This window comes from Terrapene carolina, unplaced genomic scaffold, assembly GCF_002925995.2.
Source record: "Terrapene carolina triunguis isolate 2854851 unplaced genomic scaffold, T_m_triunguis-2.0 Scaffold85, whole genome shotgun sequence".
NCBI classification, from domain to species: Eukaryota; Metazoa; Chordata; order Testudines; family Emydidae; genus Terrapene; species Terrapene triunguis.
Window position 1 is genome coordinate 20069840 of NW_020664436.1, and position 20302 is coordinate 20090141.

General features: G+C 39.2%; 1 protein-coding gene across 1 annotated transcript in view; it reads left to right on the forward strand.

Annotated features, from left to right (window-relative positions):
- Window positions 1-20077, forward strand: part of ERO1B (endoplasmic reticulum oxidoreductase 1 beta) — a 51742-nt gene extending 31665 nt beyond the window's left edge. Inside the window, 10 exon segments of the mRNA XM_026649666.2 lie at window positions 872-992; window positions 1085-1131; window positions 2586-2597; window positions 7174-7200; window positions 10016-10108; window positions 10596-10842; window positions 12326-12395; window positions 16078-16164; window positions 18260-18393; window positions 19388-20077. Coding sequence (XP_026505451.1) covers window positions 872-992; window positions 1085-1131; window positions 2586-2597; window positions 7174-7200; window positions 10016-10108; window positions 10596-10842; window positions 12326-12395; window positions 16078-16164; window positions 18260-18393; window positions 19388-19448 — 899 coding nt within the window. The 3' untranslated portion in view covers window positions 19449-20077.
- Window positions 20078-20302: the final 225 nt, after the last annotated feature.

A 20302-nucleotide genomic window follows, 5' to 3' on the forward strand; every position in this document is an offset into this window, starting at 1 on the left:
CTGGCTATAAGAGAATTCTAAAATGCACCATAAAATATTTCTAGTTGGCAGCATTGTAAATTGGTAGAAAATTTGGACTAAAGCATCTAAAAATAAATCTTACAAATTTCTTTTAGCTAATGAATAAAATTTGAGAAATACATGTTGTAAAAGCAATCATAACTTTTATAAAATAAACTCCAGATTTTAGAAGAATTTGAACATTGGAAGTCCTAATTTTTATCATCGTTATTTAGTGTTCTTTTTTAACATATAGCCCAATCCTAAAAACACTTACTGTACGTTGACCTGCTTAACTGTAAGCATCTGAGTAGTCCTATTGAAGTCAGTGGGACCATTCACATGCTTAAATTTTAAGACCAAGCATAAGTTTTTTCAGGATTGGGGCCTATATTTGCAATAGTCAGAGTCTGTGGAACGAACTCCCATGGGAGCAAAGGACCACCACAGACCTCATCACCTTCTTCTCCAGTGGAAGCATGTATGTTTTAAAAAAAAAAAGAAAGATGAAAACCACTACACTTGCATACACAAATCTTCTCCTCTGAAAAGAATGAGAGAGAGAACCACATGTGACAGTGCTAGTCCTGTTGCTTAGTGCCCTACTGGAAGGTACTCAGCTGCTGCAGTGATGAGAGCAGTTCAAGAACCTGTATAGAATTAAGCAGATCTTATTTAATATCACCTTTAGTGTATAACATTGTATATTATATACAGGATATTTATGCTCGTGTTTAAAACCAAATTGGAGGATAAGAGTGTTTGATGTCCGAGATCTCACTTTTACTTAGTTCTGTATAACTGCTTTTTGTGAAACTCAGTCCTTTTAAAGTGACTGGTTAGAATATGTAACAAAGGGTTTCCTGTTTAGATGAGAGATCTCCAGATGCGCAGTATGTGGATTTGCTGCTGAATCCAGAACGTTACACTGGATACAAAGGACCGTCTGCATGGAGAGTGTGGAACAGCATCTATGAAGAAAACTGCTTCAAGTAACTGGGGAGGGAGGAAAATGCACTTTATACTTCGAACAGTAACATTTCTTCAAAATACAAAAATCATTTATTTTTTAACTTTTTTTCAGGCCTCGATCTGTCTATCGTCCTTTAAATCCATTGGCACCCAGCAGGGGTGGGTCTCTTAACTATTTTGTACTTATTAGAACGCTTTCAAAGGCATTTTAACTCACCTTGGTGAATTTTCCAGTCCAAATTATACAAATAATATCCTACACTGTAGTACTATCTGTTGTCCACTCAGTCATATAAAGTGACAAAAACTAGATCATGAAATATAAAGAAATTGACCCTAATATACCAAAAACTTAATTAGCTAAAATTAAGGCTCTGATCCTGTTAAATTGCACACATGCTTAATCTTATGCATGTCAATAATTTCATTAAAGTCATTGGGACTACTTGTGTGCAAATTAAAGCACGTCTATAAGTGTTTACAAGATCAAGGTCAAAATCACATACGAAGATGGATGGGAGTTAGAAAAACCTTACAGCAGTATTTTCAAAATTCAGATCTTGAATCTGATTTTTTTTTTCCCCCTGGAGCATCTAATTTTGTCACTTCAGTATGTTTATTGGCTAATACAATGCACAGTAACAACTTTTCTTTCATAGTCAAGTTAGTAATTAATTGAGTTTTCCTGACAGTGGTATCATTTCACTACTATACAGAGTGGGATCCACAGGAAAGGTTTACCTTAAAGATGAAAGTTTAAAAAGCAGTGTTAAGTAGGCACACTTGCTGCTAATAGAATTTTGATTTTAAAATACCAAATGAAAATAAGTTAGTTTTTATTTTCTCAGTGAATCTAAATTGAAATCTTCAGTTTCCCTACTGATGGTTGTCTTAGTTCCTGTAACAATGAAATATTAATGTAAATCAATTCATTCAAAAAGAAACCTTGCATGTTGGAAATGAAGGAAGACTCATGTAGCATAGATGAGGACTATTGGCAAAATTGTAACCAGTGTTTGTTTTTAAATGTCACTATTGAAATCAGTTAATTCAGTCTAAAAAATAACACAATATAGCCCTATATCTTATGTGCATCAACCCAGGCGGAGTCTCTGTGGTTACTCCCTAATACTTCCTTCTGTATTTTTTTTAATTTCAGTCTAATTAAAAACTTAAATATTGACCTCCTAGATCAGTGATATTGATATTAACCATTGGCAGGCAGTTAAGTATATTTGAATATTGTACTGTACTAATTATATTTAAAATGTTAAGCATGTTTTATAATGTAACATGCACAGGAGTGAACAGTTCACTGATTATAAGACCAAGAAAGGACCATTAGACATTTAATCAAACTTTCTGCATAACACAGGCCATAGGTCCTCATCCATTAATTTCTGCACCAAGCCCATAACTTCTGTTTGAGCTACAGCATATCTTCTGTGTAAAAGAAAAGCTATTTGTAAGATTCCTGATATGAACCAAAGAAGCATTTCTTGCATCTTTAATATCTCTGTGGCAGGGTACTGTGTCATTTCCCATACAGAGTGGAAGAGGTTTTTTTCTAATGTTCCTAGATCTTTAAATGTAATTTTTTTCTTTTTTTCCAGGGCAGGATGATGGTAAGTCCTGATTTAATACATTCTTCATAATAGTTAAATATATAGTGGGAGTTACTTCGGTAGTTGTGATTGTTTAATGTTGCATAAACTTCCTCTCCATCCAAAAGAAGAAATAATTTTCACTCTTTCTACCGGGGGGGGGAGACCAGATAGTTGCCCTAATTATATAGCACACTTGTCTGTCTTTTTCCCATAAGAATATTTATGGACTTGCTGGAATACATGAATAGCAAGAAGAGTGAAGGTGAAGAAATGAAAGAGGGTCTGGGAAGGTTTTTACAAGACATGGGGTGGAAATCTTTTGGGCCTGAGTTGTGTAGGGCTTTGAGTTTTTCCTCTTTTCCATTGATGGCAGATGTAATATTTTTATTTTGATAGAGGAAAAGAGCAGCTTTTTTTTTACCTGGATAGCTTCTTTATATATAGTCCGGGTGTTTTGTCCCTCTTTTTTTCCCCATTGTAGTCAGTGTACGATAAGAAATGTTTTACGATTGCTGATTTCTAAAAAGATCTAGGGGTCATTGTGGACAGCTCAGTGAAAACCTGCACAGTTGCAGTCAAAGCAAACAAGATTTTCAACTGTCAAGAGAGGCTTAGAAAATGTTGAAAATATGCTATTGTGTAAATCAGTGGTTACACTGTTAGCCTGAACACTGTGGTGACTTTTGATCACCCCATCTCAAAAATTATGTAGTAGAAATAGCAATGATCTGGAGGACATCAGTGAAAATTATTAAAGGCTTGGGAAGACTTTCATGTTAGGAAAGAGTAAAAAGACTAAGAAAATTAGTTTGCAAAGGAGACAAGAGGAGTCATTATTGTGTGTGAAATAATGAGTGGTGTGCGCTGGTCAAAAATAAGAGTCTTCTTGAAAATTTTTGGAAGAAACCAGAATGTTTTTAATTTAATAGAAATCTTAATTTTTTCACTAATAAAATGAAAAAATTGTTGAGTGTACAAACACATTTTGAGGTCTCCGTTTTGGGTGCCTCCCCCTTTCTGTTTCCCTTTTTTCCAGTGGAAAAGTGGGTGAGAAAGGAAAAGGTCAGGGAAACCGATGAATTTTTTCAATTTGATGGAAAAATAGATTTTTTTTAAGATATGAAAACTTTCCACAAAATTTTCATATTGTTGAGAAAGAAATTGCACTAAAAATGGCTATCAATAAAAATGCCTTTTTGAACAGATATGAACAGTTCTGACCAGCTTTATGAATGATATTGTGTAGGTCATTTGGGCTTGCTATCTTCCTAATACAAGAACAAGGTGACAGCCAACTAAATTAAAAGGCAACAAAATTAAAACTGATAACAAGTAATACTTTTTTTTATACAATATATAGTTAAACTCTGAAAAGCTCTGCTACAAACCATTGTGGGAAAGAACTTACTCCAAAGTCATATGCATTTGATGTTTATAGAATTAAAAATATCATCTTCTTTATGCTAGCTAAGATAAACATTTGAAAATCTCAACCCTTAAACATCAGGGACATGAATCAGTCACTTGCTGCCCGGAGTTAGGAATGAACTTGTTCTCTAGAAGTGTTATTGGAAAACTATGTATTGTGGGAATTTTATTCCTTTCTCTAGTACTATCCACATATGGCTTCCCCAATATATTAGTACAGTTTTATCTTTATTCTTTTATGTTGTTGCAGACAATTGGGATAATACTCCCTTCCTCCTGCAAGAAAGGGAAAGTTAACTCATCTTAATTTTGTTGATATTGCTCCAAAGCATGTACCACTGGAAGTTTGTCCTCAGAATATACAGTGCATATAGTACTCAAGGGTTTCTACTAGGGCTGTCAATTAGTCGCAGTTAACTCATGCGCTTAACTCAAAAAAAATTAATCGTAATTAAAAAAAATAATTGTGATTAATCGCAGCTTTAATTGCACTGTTAAACAATAGAATACCAATTGAAATTTATTAAATATTTTTGTATGTTTTTCAACATTTTCAAATAAATTGATTTAAATTACAACACAGAATACAAAGTGTACAGTGCTCACTTTATATTATTTTTATTACAAATATTTGCACTGTAAAAATGATAAACAAAAGAAATAGTATATTCACCTCATACAAGTACTATAGTGCAATCTCTTTATCATACAATCATAGAAGATTAGGGTTGGAAGAGACCTCAGGAGGTCATCTAGTTCAACCCCCTGCTCAAAGGAGGACCAACCCCAACTAAATCATCCCAGCCACAGCTTTGTCAAGCTGAGCCTTAAAAACCTCTAAGAAAGGAGATTCCACCACCTCCCTAGGTAACCCATTCCAGTGCTTCACCACCCTTCTAGTGAAATAGTGTTTCCTAATATCTAACCTAAACCTCCCCCACTGCAACTTGAGACCATTGCTCCTTGTTCTGTCATCTGCCATCACTGAGAACAGCCAAGCTCCATCCTCTTTGGAACCCCCCCTTCAGGTAGTTGAAGGCTGCTATCAAACCCCCCCCCCTCACTCTTCTCTTCTGCAGACTAAACAAGCCCAGTTCCCTCAGCCTCTCCTCGTAAGTCATGTCCCCAGCCCCCTGATCATTTTTGTTGCCTTCCGCTGGACTCTTTCCAATTTGTCCACATCCTTTCTGTAGTGGGGGGCCCAAAACTGGACGCAATACTCCAGATGTGGCTTCACCAGTGCCGAATAGAGGGGAATAATCACTTCCCTCGATCTGCTGGCAGTGCTCCTACTTATGCAGCCCAATATGCCGTTAACGTTCTTGGCAACAAGGGCACACTGCTGCATATCCAGCTTCTCATCCACTGTAATCCCCAGGTCCTTTTCTGCAGAACTGCTGCTTAGCCAGTTGGTCCCCAGCCTGTAGCAGTGCAATGGATTCTTCCGTCCTAAGTGCTGGACTCTGCACTTGTCCTTGTTGAACCTTATCAGATTTCTTTTGGCCCAATCCTCCAATTTGTCTAGGTCACTCCGGACCCTATCCCTACCCTCCAACGTATCTACCTCTCCCCCCAGCTTAGTGTCATTTGTGAACTTGCTAAGGGTGCAATCCATCCCATCATCCAGATCATTAATAAAGATGTTGAACAAAACCGGCCCCAGGACCAACCTCTGGGACACTCCACTTGATACCGGCTGCCAACTAGACATCAAGCCGTTGAGCCCAACAATCTAACCAGTGAAAGTGCAACTTACAAATGTAGAATTTTTTTTTTTGTTACATAACTGCTCTCAAAAAACAAAACAATTTAAAACTTTGGAGCCTACAAGTCCACTCAGTCCTACTTCTTATTCAGTCAATCACTAAGACAAACAAGTTTGTTTACATTTACGGGAGATAATGCTGCCCGCGTCTTATTTACAGTATCACTTGAAAGTGAGAACAGGCATTTGCATGGCACTTTTGTAGCCGGTATGGCAAGGTATTTGTGTCAGATATGCTAAACATTCATATGCCCCTTCATGCTTTGGCCACCATTCCAGGGGACATGCTTCCATGCTGATGATGCTTCATTTTTTTAAAAAAAAATGAGTTAATTAAATTTTGACTGAACTTCTTGGGGGAGAATAGTATGTCTCCTGCTCTGTTTTACCCACATTCTGCCATGTATTTCATATTATAGCAGTCTTGGACGATGACCCAGCACATGTTCATTTTAAGAACACGTTCACGCAGATTTGACAGAATGCAAAGAAGGTACCAATGTAAGATTTCTAAAGATAGCTACAGCACTCGACCCAAAGTTTAAGAGTCTGAAGTGCCTTCCAACATCTGAGAGGGACGAGGTGTGGAGCATGCTTTCAGAAGTCTTAAAAGAGCAACACTCTGATGCAGAAACTACAGAACCCGAACCACCAAAAAAGAAAATCAACCTTCTGCTGGTGACATCTGACTCAGATGATGAAAATGAACATGCATCAGTCTGCACTGCTTTGGATAGTTATTGAGCAGAACCCGTCATCAGCATGGACGCATGTCCTCCGGAATGGTGGTTGAAGATGAAGGGACATATGAATCTTTAGCACATCTGGCATGTAATTATTTTGCGACAACGGCTACAACAGTGCCATGCGAACTCCTGTTCTCACTTTCAGGTGACATTGTAAAGAAGCGGGCAGCATTATCTCCTGCAAATGTAAACAAACTTGTTTGTCTGAGTGATTGGCTGACCAGGAAGTAGGACTGAGTGAACTTGAAGGCTCTTAAGTTTTACATTGTTTTGTTTTTGAATGCCGTTTTTTTGTACATAATTCTACATTTGTAAGTTCAACTTTCATGATAAAGAGATTGCATTACAGTACTTGTATAAAGTGAATTGAAAAATACAATTCTTTGTTTTTTACAGTGCAAATATTTGTAATAAAAAATATAAAGTTAGCACTGTACACTTTGTATTCTGTGTTGTAATTGAAATTAATATATTTGAAAATGTTATAAACATCCAAAAATATTTAAAATAAATGGTATTCTAATGTGGTTTAACAGTGCGATTAATCGCGCTATTAATTTTTTTAATAGCTTGACAGCCCTAGTTTCTACTTAAAAGATGTTAATATGTACAAATGAATACTGATTGACTTAACTATGTATTTTTGTGTTTTCAGGAGAGTCTTTCTACACATGGCTAGAAGGTAAAAGGAAAGTTGATATGATGCCTAAAATTAATGTCAGTTGCATTAGAAAAAACAGATACAAGTGTTATTACCCAATTTCTTATCCTTACTCACTGTCAGTCATATTTGGTTGGTGCCTGGAGTGAATGTCCATCTTCATCCCAAAGCCAGTAATTGTTTCTTAATGGATCAGTTATTGTAGTATGTGTAAGAGATTTTGCACCCTTATGTTGGCATTCTACACTGCTAGAAGAACACCGGTATTCACTTTGCAAGTCTAATTAGCCATGATATATGAGAGAGTTGTCTCTAAGCAATAGGGTTTTGTACTATAGATAAAACTGTCCTCATAAATGTTTTAGACAATCTAGGTGATTGTATATTATGTTCAGCTGATCTACACAAAGATTTATGAATATATTTTCTTTATGAACCTACATATGGTGTGTGAAATAAAGAGTTTTTGGTAGTGTGGGTGTTTAAAATTATTTAGAGTGAACTAAATTGGACTTGAAATCAGGGTAAATTAGCCTCCTGAAATTATTCAAGCAATCATGCTCAGAATGCACTCTTTTTATGCAGAGGTATCTTTGTGCAATAAAAATACTCTAAGCGGCATTCAAAGACTTGTAGAGACCTCCTCTTTTGTTCAGTTGTCATGTTATTGTAAATGCTTTAAGATTATATTTTCTCAGTGGTGATGCTTGTGCTGTTTACACATTTACTCACCATTTAGCTACTAGTGACTCCCAACTTTTAGAATCTAAAATGAGGAAGTAGGCAAAGAAATTGCTAGGATCTTTATTAGGACTAATTGTCAGATGTTTTTGAAAGCAATGGTGGTTGAACCGTTCATTTATACAAGCAGAATTGGTTTTAAGACCAAGGATAGAAACAATTAGCAGCAAAACACAATGTTTTACCTTTTTATTGCCTTAAAATGCCAAGCAGGTTTAATACTGATAGCAACCAAAGGTATCCTCGAAGTGTGGAAAAGAATATTTTGTTAATTGGAGCAAGAAAGCATAATTAAGCCTTTTAAGCAGCTAACTTTGTTCTGCATAAAGCATTTACTTCTGCTATTAGTAGCTTTTACAGCTGCTAGCACATGAAAGCATAAAAGCTCAAATGTGTTCTTTAAAATAAATAATATGCTTGTAAATGAGGCCAGACCTCCTAAAAGGCAGTTACTTCAGTTTGGCAGTGGGACCATTTTATCCAGAATCTTTTGGAAAATATGTAGTAAGGGTTTGCCCTTTCAGTGGGGTAACGTGCACTGGGGGTGGGAGGGGAGGGGATTTTTAAAGTGCATTAACATATTGCACATTAATGGGTCTATGTAGAGCCTGTTGCTGTGCACTAGAAATTCCCTAGTGCACTTCAGTGTAGTGCTGTAGCACTACATTGAAGTGCACTAGGGAACTTTTAATGTGCAACAACAGGGTCTACATAGACCAATTAATGTGAAACACATTACTGCGCTTTAAAAATCACAATCCCCTACTGCACATTACCCCACTGTGTAGACAAAATCTCTACATTTGGAAGTAGCATACATATCAGTTTGCTCTCTACACGCCAGGGGAAACACTGCTTATTGACTTCAGAAAATATGGTTTCTAGTTAACTTGACCTTAACAGGTTCTCTCCTGGTCCCCTTCTTCCATAAGTGACTCCATGTCCTTTTACTTACAGCCCTTTATTCCTGTGTTGTCCTCCCATTTCTTGTGTGTCATGCAACCTCCACTGTCATCTTCAAATGCTTCCTCAAAGACTTGTTCTGGTTTGCCTTCCAATGAAGACTCCCACTCCACCACTTTTGCCCTTTAATTTGATTTTGCTCCCTCAAATATCATCAGTATGTTATTTGTTTTCTAATATTTGGACTAAACAACATCTTTTAGGTCTTCAGCCCTCTGAGTTACTATAGCACTTTTCAGTTAAACCACCTCATGGGTGGTGTCCGTGATCATGCCATTAAGGTGTCTGGACATATGGCTGGATCATCACATTTTTAGTGATGAAATTGTTTTGTGACTGCTGGTGCTCTTTATGTTCTCCTCATTGCTTCCCCTTTCTGTGTCCCCAGGAAACTGCTTTTAGCCTTGTTTTTCTGCCCCTTTTCTTCTCAGTTTTATCTTAACTGACTTTATATTTAAGTTGTATCATAGTTAAGCAGCAGCCTTGAGGTTTTCCACTGCCACTATTAAGTTTCATTTATCTTGGCCAGTTTTGTCCAAGTATTCGTTTTATTCTTGCCATTTTTTGTGCATTTATGCCTGCAACCAAAAAGAACAATTTTAGCAGATTCAAATGTTGCCTTTAAATTTGGCCATAAAATATCAGTTGCAGATAGCAGTGACCATTAGGTTAGGATACCTTGTGTGTGTGTGTGTGTGTGTGTGTGTGTGTGTGTTTGTACTTTCTGGATGGTCACTAGTACAATTGTTTCCCTAGCTGTAGAGGCCCAAGTAGATTATTTCAAATCTGTTTTACCCAAATTACATGCATGAGAGCTTTGTCTTGAATTTTTTACCAAATACTCCTTTCTTTTTAATGTGTGCTGACAAAAGCCTTACAGTAATGAACAAGTGTGCCTGTTATGGAGGGGTGGGGGTAGGTGAGTGAGACGGTAGACTTGAGATATAAACTCTTCCCACTGAAAGAAATAAGAATTTTTTAAAAGTGACACTAAATAAGTGGCATTTTCCTTAATTGTAAGTCCAACACTAAAAGCTGAACAGTGCAAATTTTGCATCACATTTTCAGTGAATGTTGTTGTTGTTTTTTATCTTAATGATATTTCTAGTAATCAGTGCTTTTTTCTAACCAGGTCTTTGTCTGGAGAAAAGAGTATTCTATAAACTCATTTCTGGACTTCATGTTAGCATCAACTTACATCTCTGTGCAAATTATCTTCTTGAAGGTAATTTATATTTTTATGTAAGAGCCCTGAAAATGTCTGTCATCTTATATGGCCATTGGGAATAGTTGTTTGTCCTGTCTGTATGTATATTAAGCCTATTAAATGTGTGTATGTAAACACAGTTTGGCCTCGTCTCCACGGGGATGGGGGACCAATCTATGTTACGCAGCTTCAGCTATATGAATAACGTAGCTGAAGTCGACGTACTTAGATCTGCTCACCACGGTGTCTTCACTGCAGTGAGTCAACTGCTGTCGCTCCCCCGTCGACTCTGCTTGCGCCTCTCGCAGTGGTGGAGTACAGGAGTTAACAGGAGAGCACTCGGGGGTCGATTTTATCGCGTCTAGACTAGATGCGATAAATCGACTGCTGCTGTATCCATCGCTGCCCACTGATCCGGCGGGTAGTATAGACATACCCTCAGTCTATGTATTTGTGCAGTTGTTGTTTGTCTTTACTGAAAATTATCTATCTGTTCTCTGCTTAGAAACCTGGGGGAAGCCTCGTTGGGGACACAATGTCAAGGAGTTTATTCATCGCTTTGACCCTATTGAAACAAAAGGAGAAGGACCAAGGAGGCTAAAGAATTTATATTTCTTATATTTGATTGAGCTGCGTGCTTTGTCAAAAGTTGCACCATACTTTGAGCGTTCATTTGTAGACCTTTACACTGGAAATGTCCAAGAAGATGCTGAATCTAAAACCCTCTTGCTAGACATCTTCAGAGATACAAAGTGAGACATGAGATTTTATATTACTATTTCAGCCATCTTCTAGGAAGAGAGGTGACTTTTGGATGGATATAAGGTTTGGGGAAGCCGGATAAAGAAAATGATGGTGGGGAAGAGAATGAGACGACAAGTTGGAAGGGTGAATTGGAAAGGAGGAGGGGCCAAAAACAGTAGTAGGAGGAAACATGTCTTGTTAGAGCCATTAAGAAACATTTTAAAACATCCAACCCTCACTTTCCCAGGTGTTCAAAATAGATTTCTTGTTCTTCAATATAAAATGTACATAATTATATTGAAAATTAGTAAAATGTATCTAACTTTAGCAGAGATCCTGCTGCTAAACCAGTTTTTACAAGTAGATTATCCCCTCTTGCTCAATTTCCTCTCCGCCTGTATGTCTGCTACTTGGGAGTCCCCTCAATCAACCCATATTTGGCTTTCCTTTGACTAGTCTTTGCTCTAGATCATCTCATTTCCCCTCTGCTACTGTGTGACTCAGTCAGCCTTCTGCTTTGCTTTGCACTAGAAAAACTCAGATAGTTATTCATGATCTAAATCATAACGAAACTAAGTAAATTTTAGGCTGCAAGGAGAACACTAAGGGGGTCTATGGGAGAAAGGGGGTCTTGATTAGTGGGCAGAGAGGAACAAAGAGCAATCTCTGCAAAATAATTAAACTGCTTCAGATAAGGTAGTGTTACATTTCTAAAATGGGTACCCTGTAGGGCAATCCCAAGAAACTGTTTTGTATGGACTGAGAGTTCAAAGAAGTTGACTTTTTAAAAATGCTCTCTTTATAATCCTGAGACTCTTTAGGCCAGGGGTGGCCAACCTGTGGCTCCGGAGCCACATGCGGCTCTTCAGAAGTTAATATGCGGCTCCTTGTATAGGCACCGACTCCAGGGCTGGAGTTACAGGCGCCAACTTTCCAATGTGCCAGGGGGTGCTCACTGCTCAACCCCTGGCTCTGCCACAAGTCCTGCTCCCACTCCACCCCTTCCCGCACCCTCCTCTGAGCCTGCCAGGCCCTCGCTTCTCTCCCCCCGCCCCCCAGAACCTCCTGCATGCCATGAAACAGCTGATCGGGAGGTGTGGGGAGGGCTGCCGGTGGGTGGGAGGCGCTGGGAGCGGCGGGGAGGGGGGAGATGAGGGGCACGGATGCTGACATATTACTGTGGCTCTTTGGCAATGTACATTGGTAAATTCTGGCTCCTTCTCAGGCTCAGGTTGGCCACCCCTGCTTTAGACTGTATGTTAATGCAGATTAATACACACCTCAGACGTTTTTTTTGGCTTTGTGGTTTTCTATGCTTATAGTGTGTGTTTGCATTAATCAGCACTGCCGCACAGGCTATCGTGACTGGTCTTCAATGAACCAGAGCAGAAACTTCCAAGTAATTTAAAATAGTTAGTAGAGTGATATTGTACACTTGGATGATATATTGTAGTGTGTGCTGATTTTCTTTACAATTTTTTGTTTGAGCAGATCCTTTCCAATGCACTTCGATGAAAAGTCCATGTTTGCAGGAGATAAAAAAGGGGCCAAGTCATTAAAGGTAAAGTCCTAAACACATCCCTAATGTACATTTTTTTTTAATGTTTAATACCCAGAATATTATTTACTTACACAACAGAACCACTTTTAATAAACCTTCACAGTAGTGTACCTGGGGTGGATGCAGGAAAGGGACAATGAAAACAGCATTGTATTTTGGACCTTGTAAAAGAAACTTACTTAGATAAACCTCTAACAAATTGACCTAATTTCATCTGCTTGGCAATAAAGAAGATTGTGTGACAAATCCAAAAATGACCATAAGGCTGCTTACGAGTTGCTTTGCTCTTGTATCCTCAGCCTGACAGCGTGAAATCTGTTCTGGAGTGCATTGCTCTGCCACTGATACTGTGGCAACACAAATTCATGCAATCAGTCTCAGTGATAGAAACAGTATTGTTTTTAAATAGAATGTTTCCCATGAAGCCTCATCTTATCTTTAAACAAGGTGGGGAGGTGTAATGCAGTTCCAAACAAACTTGAGTATGAATTTTACATTAGGAAATCTTGATTCCTAGAGGCAGATAGTTAATCTTAAAGCACTTCATCCACGTGACCCAACATTTGTCATTATTTGAATGGTCTTTTTGTTCAGATTCAGAAAGTTGGATTACTGAATTAGTAAACCGTAAAAGTGCAAATCTGTTCTTCATAGAATTGTTTCATTTGTAGTGTGGTAATTTTATTTACATTACAGGGGTTGCCTACAAAACTATTAGCGTTGTCACAAAATTAGTTAGGTCCAGCAACTACTAACTTGATAAAATGCTGTGGCTACATATGGATTCTGTTTGTGTTCTCTACTAATTTTATCTCCTTAAATCATAGAATATCAGGGTTGGAAGGGACCTCAGGAGGTCATCTAGTCCAACCCCCTGCTCAAAGCAGGACCAATCCCCAACTAAATTATCCCAGCCAGGGCTTTGTCAAGCCTGACCTTAAAACCTCTAAGGAAGGAGATTCCACCACCTCCCTAGGTAACCCATTCCAATGCTTCACCACTCTCCCAGTGAAAAAGTTTTTCCTAATATCCAACCTAAACCTCCCCCACTGCAACTTGAGACAATTACTCCTTGTTCTGTCATCTGCTACCACTGAGAACAGTCTAGATCCATCCTCTTTGGAACCCCCTTTCAAGTAGTTGAAAGCAGCTATCAAATCCCCCCTCATTCTTCTCTTCTGCAGACTAAACAATCCCAGTTCCCTCAGCATCTCCTCATAAGCCATGTGCTCCAACCCCTTAATCATGGGGCCCAAAAGTGGACACAGTACTCCAGATGATGCCTCACCAATGTCGAACAGAGGGGAATGATCACTTCCCTCGATCTGCTGGCAATGCTCCTACTTATACAGCCCAAAATGGCATTAGCCTTCTTGGCAACAAGGACACACTGTCGACTCATATCCAGCTTCTCATCCACTGTAACCCCTAGGTCCTTTTCTGCAGAACTGCTGCCTAGCCACTCGGTCCCTAGTCTGTAGCAGTGCATGGGATACTTCCTTCCTAAGTGCAGGACTCTGCACTTGTCCTTGTTGAACCTCATCACATTTCTTTTGGCCCAATCCTCTAATTTGTCTAGGTCCCTCTGTATGCTATCCCTATCCTCCAGCGTATCTACCACTCTTTGCAGTTTAGTGTCATCTGCAAACTTGCTGAGGGTGCAGTTCACACCATCCTCCAGATCATTAATGAAGATATTGAACAAAACCAGCCCCAAGACTGACCCTTGGGGCACTCCGCTTGATACTGGCTGCCAACTAGACATGGAGCCATTGATCACTACCCGTTGAGCCTGACGATCTAGCCAGCTTTCTATCCACCTTATAGTCCATTCATCCAGCCCATACTTCTTTAACTTGCCGGCAAGAATACTGTGGGAGACCATATCAAAAGCTTTGCTAAAGTCAAGGAATAACACATCCACTGCTTTTCCCCTCATCCACAGAGCCAGTTATCTTGTCATAGAAGGCAATTAGATTAGTCAGCCATGACTTGCCCTTGGTGAATCCATGCTGACTGTTCCTTTCCTCTCCTCTAAGTGCTTCAGAATTGATTCCTTGAGGACCTGCTCCATGATTTTTCCAGGGACTGAGGTGAGGCTGACTGGCCTGTAGTTCCCCGGATCCTCCTCCTTCCCTTTTTTAAAGATGGGCACTACATTAGCCTTTTTCCAGTCATCCGGGACCTCCCCCAATCACCATGAGTTTTCAAAGATAATGGCCAATGGCTCTGCAATCACATCTGCCAACTCCTTTAGCACCCGGCCCCATGGACTTGTGCTCATCCAGCTTTTCTAAATAGTCCTGAACCACTTCTTTCTCCACAAGGGCTGGTCAACTCCTCCCCATGCTGTGCTGCCCAGTGCAGTAGTCTGGGAGCTGACCATGTTCGTGAAGACAGAGGCAAAAAAAGCATTGAGTACATTAGCTTTTTCCACATCCTCTGTCACTAGGTTGCCTCCCTCATTCAGTAAGGGCCCCAAACTTTCCTCGATTTTCTTCTTGTTGCTAACATACCTGAAGAAACCCTTCTTGTTACTCTTAACATCCCTTGCTAGCTGCTACTCGAAGTGTGATTTGGCCTTCCTGATTTTACTACTGCATGCCTGAGCAATATTTTTATACTCCACCCTGGTCATTTGTCCAATCTTCCACTTCTTGTAAGCTTCTTTTTTGTGTTTAAGATCAGCAAGGATTTCACTGTTAAGCCAAGCTGGTCGCTTGCCATATTTACTATTCTTTCTACACATCGGGATGGTTTGTTCCTGCAACCTCAATAAGGATTCTTTAAAATACAGCCAGCTCTCCTGGACTCCTTTGCCCCTCATGTTATTCTCCCAGGGGATCCTGCCCATCAGTTCCCTGAGGGAGTCAAAGTCTGCTTTTCTGAAGTCCAGGGTCCGTATTCTGCTGCTCTCCTTTCTTCCTTGTGTCAGGATCCTGAACTCGACCATCTCATGGTCACTGCCTCCCAGGTTCCCATCCACTTTTGCTTCCCCTATTAATTCTTCCCAGTTTGTGAGCAGCAGGTCAAGAAGAGCTCTGCCCCTAGTTGGTTCCTCCAGCACTTGCATCAGGAAATTGTCCCCTACACTTTCCAAAAACTTCCTGGATTGTCTGTGCACCGCTGTATTGCTCTCCCAGCAGATATCAGGGTGATTGAAGTCTCCCATGAGAACCAGGGCCTGTGATGTAGTAAATGAGTTAACAGGCCATCTAGTTTCACTGTGAAGTACAGATAGCTGCATGTTAATATTTTCTGCTAAACATCTAGTTTGTAATTCTTTACAGGAAATCCATGTAGTGAATTGGAGATGGTATCCCTAATCTTGTTTTCCCCATCTCCTTTGATGAAAACATTACTCAGTAATTACACTTCTCTCTCTCACACACACACACTCACACACACACTCACACACACACAAGACCTCCCCCATCACCAGAATGTTCTTACCCAAATCTTATAATGCGGTAAGATTTTTTTGGCTCCCAAGGACAGTGTTATACTAAGGTAGAGGTGTACAATTTCATAGCTACTTCATAACAACCAGAATTCCATAGATTCCCCAAATAGTAAATTCCCCAAATTAGTGAGCCTGCTACTTTCTAAACTGCTTAAAGTACTAGACTTCTTTTAAAAGCCTGCCTTAGCGTGAAACTTTTTTTTATGTATTTATTGCTAGGAAGAATTCAGGTTGCATTTCAAAAATATATCCCGCATAATGGATTGTGTTGGATGCGATAAATGCAGATTGTGGGGCAAACTGCAGGTACGTTGTATTTTGCTTTCCTGTGTATGCATACCTTTTTGGGAATTTGCCATTTTATCTAGAAATTTGATGGCTGTCACTGTTTAGTTCTCTGGTATCCATGTGGTATTGCTCAAATGTATAGCACTTCTTATATGTTCAAAATAAGTTCTAGAAATGATTAGTATTTGTCACAGTTATTTCACTGATTAAGATGTAAATGTTCACAAAGTTATGAAACATAAGTTTCAGCAAACCTCAAAAGCAAAATCCCATTAGTGATGTCTTTTATTACCATCTTACGACACGTGTGTGTGTGTGTGTATATATATCTATATCTATATCTAATATGCAGTAAATAGATGAACCTTGCAAAATAGGAAGCTTTCCTGGCAAGTATAACACATGCAGTATTTCTACCTACAAGCATTCAGAAATCATGAGATTGGCTTAAGAATCCTGAGACTTCAAATGTTTTTGGACTCTCTGTTTGCTTTCTAGTTTCTGCATCTTTAGGGTGTCCTCCTCACTTCATGATTTCAGACTTCTCTCTGCAACCATAAGGGCTAGAACCTTTTTTAAAATGAAAGCTGAGATTCTCATGTATTCATAGCTTTAAGAAAGAAGCCAAATGTTACAAGGCTCACAATAAAACTGCAAGAGTTGGCAACACTACCAGTGTCTTGACTTCTGCAGATCTTAAACTTTAATTAAAAGCAAAATTTAAAGTTACTAGCCCTGAGTGTTGGAAATAGTCTTTAAAATGTGAACTGAGAATAACCAATACTGTGAGAGCAATTGCCAGCATTACACCATCAGGCATGTAGAGAGCTCCACTCACCTTCTTTCAGCTCCGCAGCAGAATAAGTGGAGGAGCAAATGTAATGGCCTGTTCTGAATACTCAGGACCCTCCCTCTGCCGCCCCCCCCCCATTGGCTCCTCTGTGCTTCCACTACCCTTTTTTCTCCTCATGAGAGGCCAACTTAAACCAAGCACACATCCCTCCTGTCCTGCAGCATCCTCTTGCAACTGTCCCCAACCACTGCCTCCTGCTCAGATCCAACGGGTCCTTCCCCAGGCTATATAAGTGTGTGTGGGGGGGGGGGGGAGGGGAGAATAGAAGATAACTGGCACCTTAGCACTTCAGAATCTCTAATAGCCATTTTCTACACACAAAGGGAGGAGTTAAAGCAGAAACCTCTCCCTCTTTCCCTGCAGAGGCTAAAATAGTAACACTGACAGTGGAACAGCCAGGAGGTGAGGAGCCTCCTAATGGGGAAAAACTCTAGGTTTGATTGTGGGGGGAGAGGTTTTTGAGGCAGCCAGGAGGATGCCTGATTAGGGGAGAGGGGCTGAGGTGGCTTTAGCAATCTTGAAGAGCTGCTGCTTTGTGATAGTAGATTTGGTGCGGCAGAGAAGAAAACTCATGAATTTCGGAGGAAGCGGCTAGGGAGAGGGAAGAACTGAAATTTGATGGTGATGGGAAGAGAATTCATGAATTTAAAGCTGAGGAGTATGTGTAAAAGAGAGAGGATGAACTTGGTGTGTAATTGGAGGAGTGCATGCACGTGGTTAGGTGTGTTCTGGTACATGTGGGAGCATGTCTAGGGGTATGTCTACACTACAGGATTAATCCGAATTTAGATAATTCGAATTTGGGAAACAGGTTGTATAAATTCGATTGTGCGCGGCCACACTAAGCACATTAATTCGGTTTTTAACCACATTAATTCGGTGGTGTGCGGCCACACTACCCCATTACTTTAACCACAGTAATTCGGTGGTGTGCGGCCACACTAACCCTAATTCGAATTAACAAAATCGATTTAGGCGCTACTCCGCTCGTCGAGGTGGAGTACAGAAATCGATTTTAAGTGCCCTTTAATTCGAATTAACTGGCTCTGTAGTGTGGACGGGTGAAGGGTTAATTCGGATTAACGCAGCTAAATCCGAATTAAAGTCGTAGTGTAGACCAGGCCTAGGTGTTGAAGGGGAAGGCAGAGTGTTGTGTGTGTAAGCTGAACTTATGTCTGAGTAAGTAAATTTCTCTTGACAGTTTTGCAAGGGTGAACTAGACTGTTTTATTAATGGTTAAAAATGCTGAATTTCTTTTAGACTCAAGGCTTAGGAACTGCTCTAAAGATTTTATTCTCTGAAAAAGAGATTCAGAACCTTCCCGAGAATAGTCCGTCAAAAGGTTTTCAACTCACACGTCAAGAAATAGTTGCTCTCATAAATGCATTTGGAAGGTAAGTTACCTTTTTTTGTTTGAAGGTATCTAACAGCAGGCTGTAGATTTTGAGGTTAACTCTTGATAAAATCTGTGAAAAAATAGATACTTTTAAGATTACCTTTTTGGGGAAGCAGGAGGAGGGTAAGTAAGTTTATAAATACACCTCTACCCCGATATAACGCGACCCGATATAACACAAATTCGGATATAACGCGGTAAAGCAGCACTCGGAGGGGTCTGCGTGCTCCGGCGGATCAAAGCAAGTTCGATATAACGCGGTTTCACCTATAACGTGGTAAGATTTTTTTGGCTCCCGAGGACAGCGTTATATCGGGTAGAGGTGTATCACTAACACCTTGGTGCCAACTATTTGGAATAATGATGATGGCATGTCTCAAAATGTTCATATTTGGATAAATACCCAAGAATTAATGTGTATCCTAGCTATCAGAATTTAAGTTTAGAAATTTTGGCTTTGAATCTCTTCAACAAGCTTTATCATGAGATTTCTGATACTTCCTTTTTCTTTCTGAGCCAGGAATACTATGAGCGCAGCTCTTCTCTCAGTAGTGATGCACTTTGGGTCTTGAATATGCACACATGAAAAATGGGGGACAGGTGCAAAAGTGTTACCTGCATGTTAGAGAATCTAAAAAGAAAAAAGCATGCTTAGTTCTAATTCAGTTTTGCAAAGTTTTTTGTGTGGTGTGCTCATTTTTTCCACATTAGTATATATCTTTAGTGTAGCTGTTTCACTGGTAAAAAAATTCTGCCAGTCTAAAGTTTTATTTCATCAGTGTGAGTTGCAATTTTTAAGGGTGAAAAACCTCCACTTTGTTCCTCATACTAGACCCTGGGGAACTGAGCAAGCTTTGCAGGTTTCTGGCGGGTTTCTTAGAGTTTTTTAAATCTCTAGTTACTGCCCTGAAACAAACAAATGGAAGAATTTGCAATATCTTTGCTATTTTCAACATGTACTAATACAAAGGGGGTTTTGTTTTGTTTTACAGGCTTTCCACAAGTATAAAAGAGTTGCAGAATTTTAAACTTTTATTACAACATACTAGGTAATGATGGTTTTTACACATCACAGTAGTGCTGACCGTTAACTGACTGCATCAAGCAAAAAGAAATCAATCCTTACAGGACTTATCTTACAAGCTGATTTAAAAAAATTTAAAATTCAGATACCAACTTGAATATTTATGTTTAAAATAGGAATAGTTATTAATTAGAAAAGATATTTATGAATGAAGTATATAGTTTTAAACACATAAATTATGCTGATCTCCTGTCTGTTGTATTGCCATTTTATATAATTTTTCTTTGTTTCACTGTTGTCTTTCATTCAAGGATAATTGTTTAAGATTAAATTACTGTCCCTACATCTTGAATGCAATGTTGATGTGAACAAACTTGCACTGCTTCAAACAAAAACAAGTGGTTCTCCTTTTAAATATTGGACATCAAAATATTGTAAGGGAATAGTCACTGCTTGATTCTAGCTGTATAGAAGAAAATCCTTATTTTCTTTTTGTGTTTCTTCAGTTTTCACTTGCTTTTTTATTTCCTTGTATTGCATAATTGTAAACAATGGAAAACTAATTAACAGAAACTTTATTTTGTGCTGTAAGGTCCTTGGCACCTCATTGATGCCAACTGTTTCTCACCATCCCTTTGTTTTTAAACTTCCTTGATCCGCACACGCACACACTGTCATAACTGCCTTCTCACTGATGGAATAAGGATGAAAATTATTTCTCCAGAGCCCTAACTCTGCAACTTTGGTCTACCCTATGGGGTTGTTAGTGGAGCGCTGCTAGTATGAGGAGCTTTGGTCAAGCATACCCTCCAGCCTCCCTTTTTTCCTCTTCTCCCCTAGAATCACAGGATCAGTCTTTAGGAATTGTTCTTTTAGTATTATA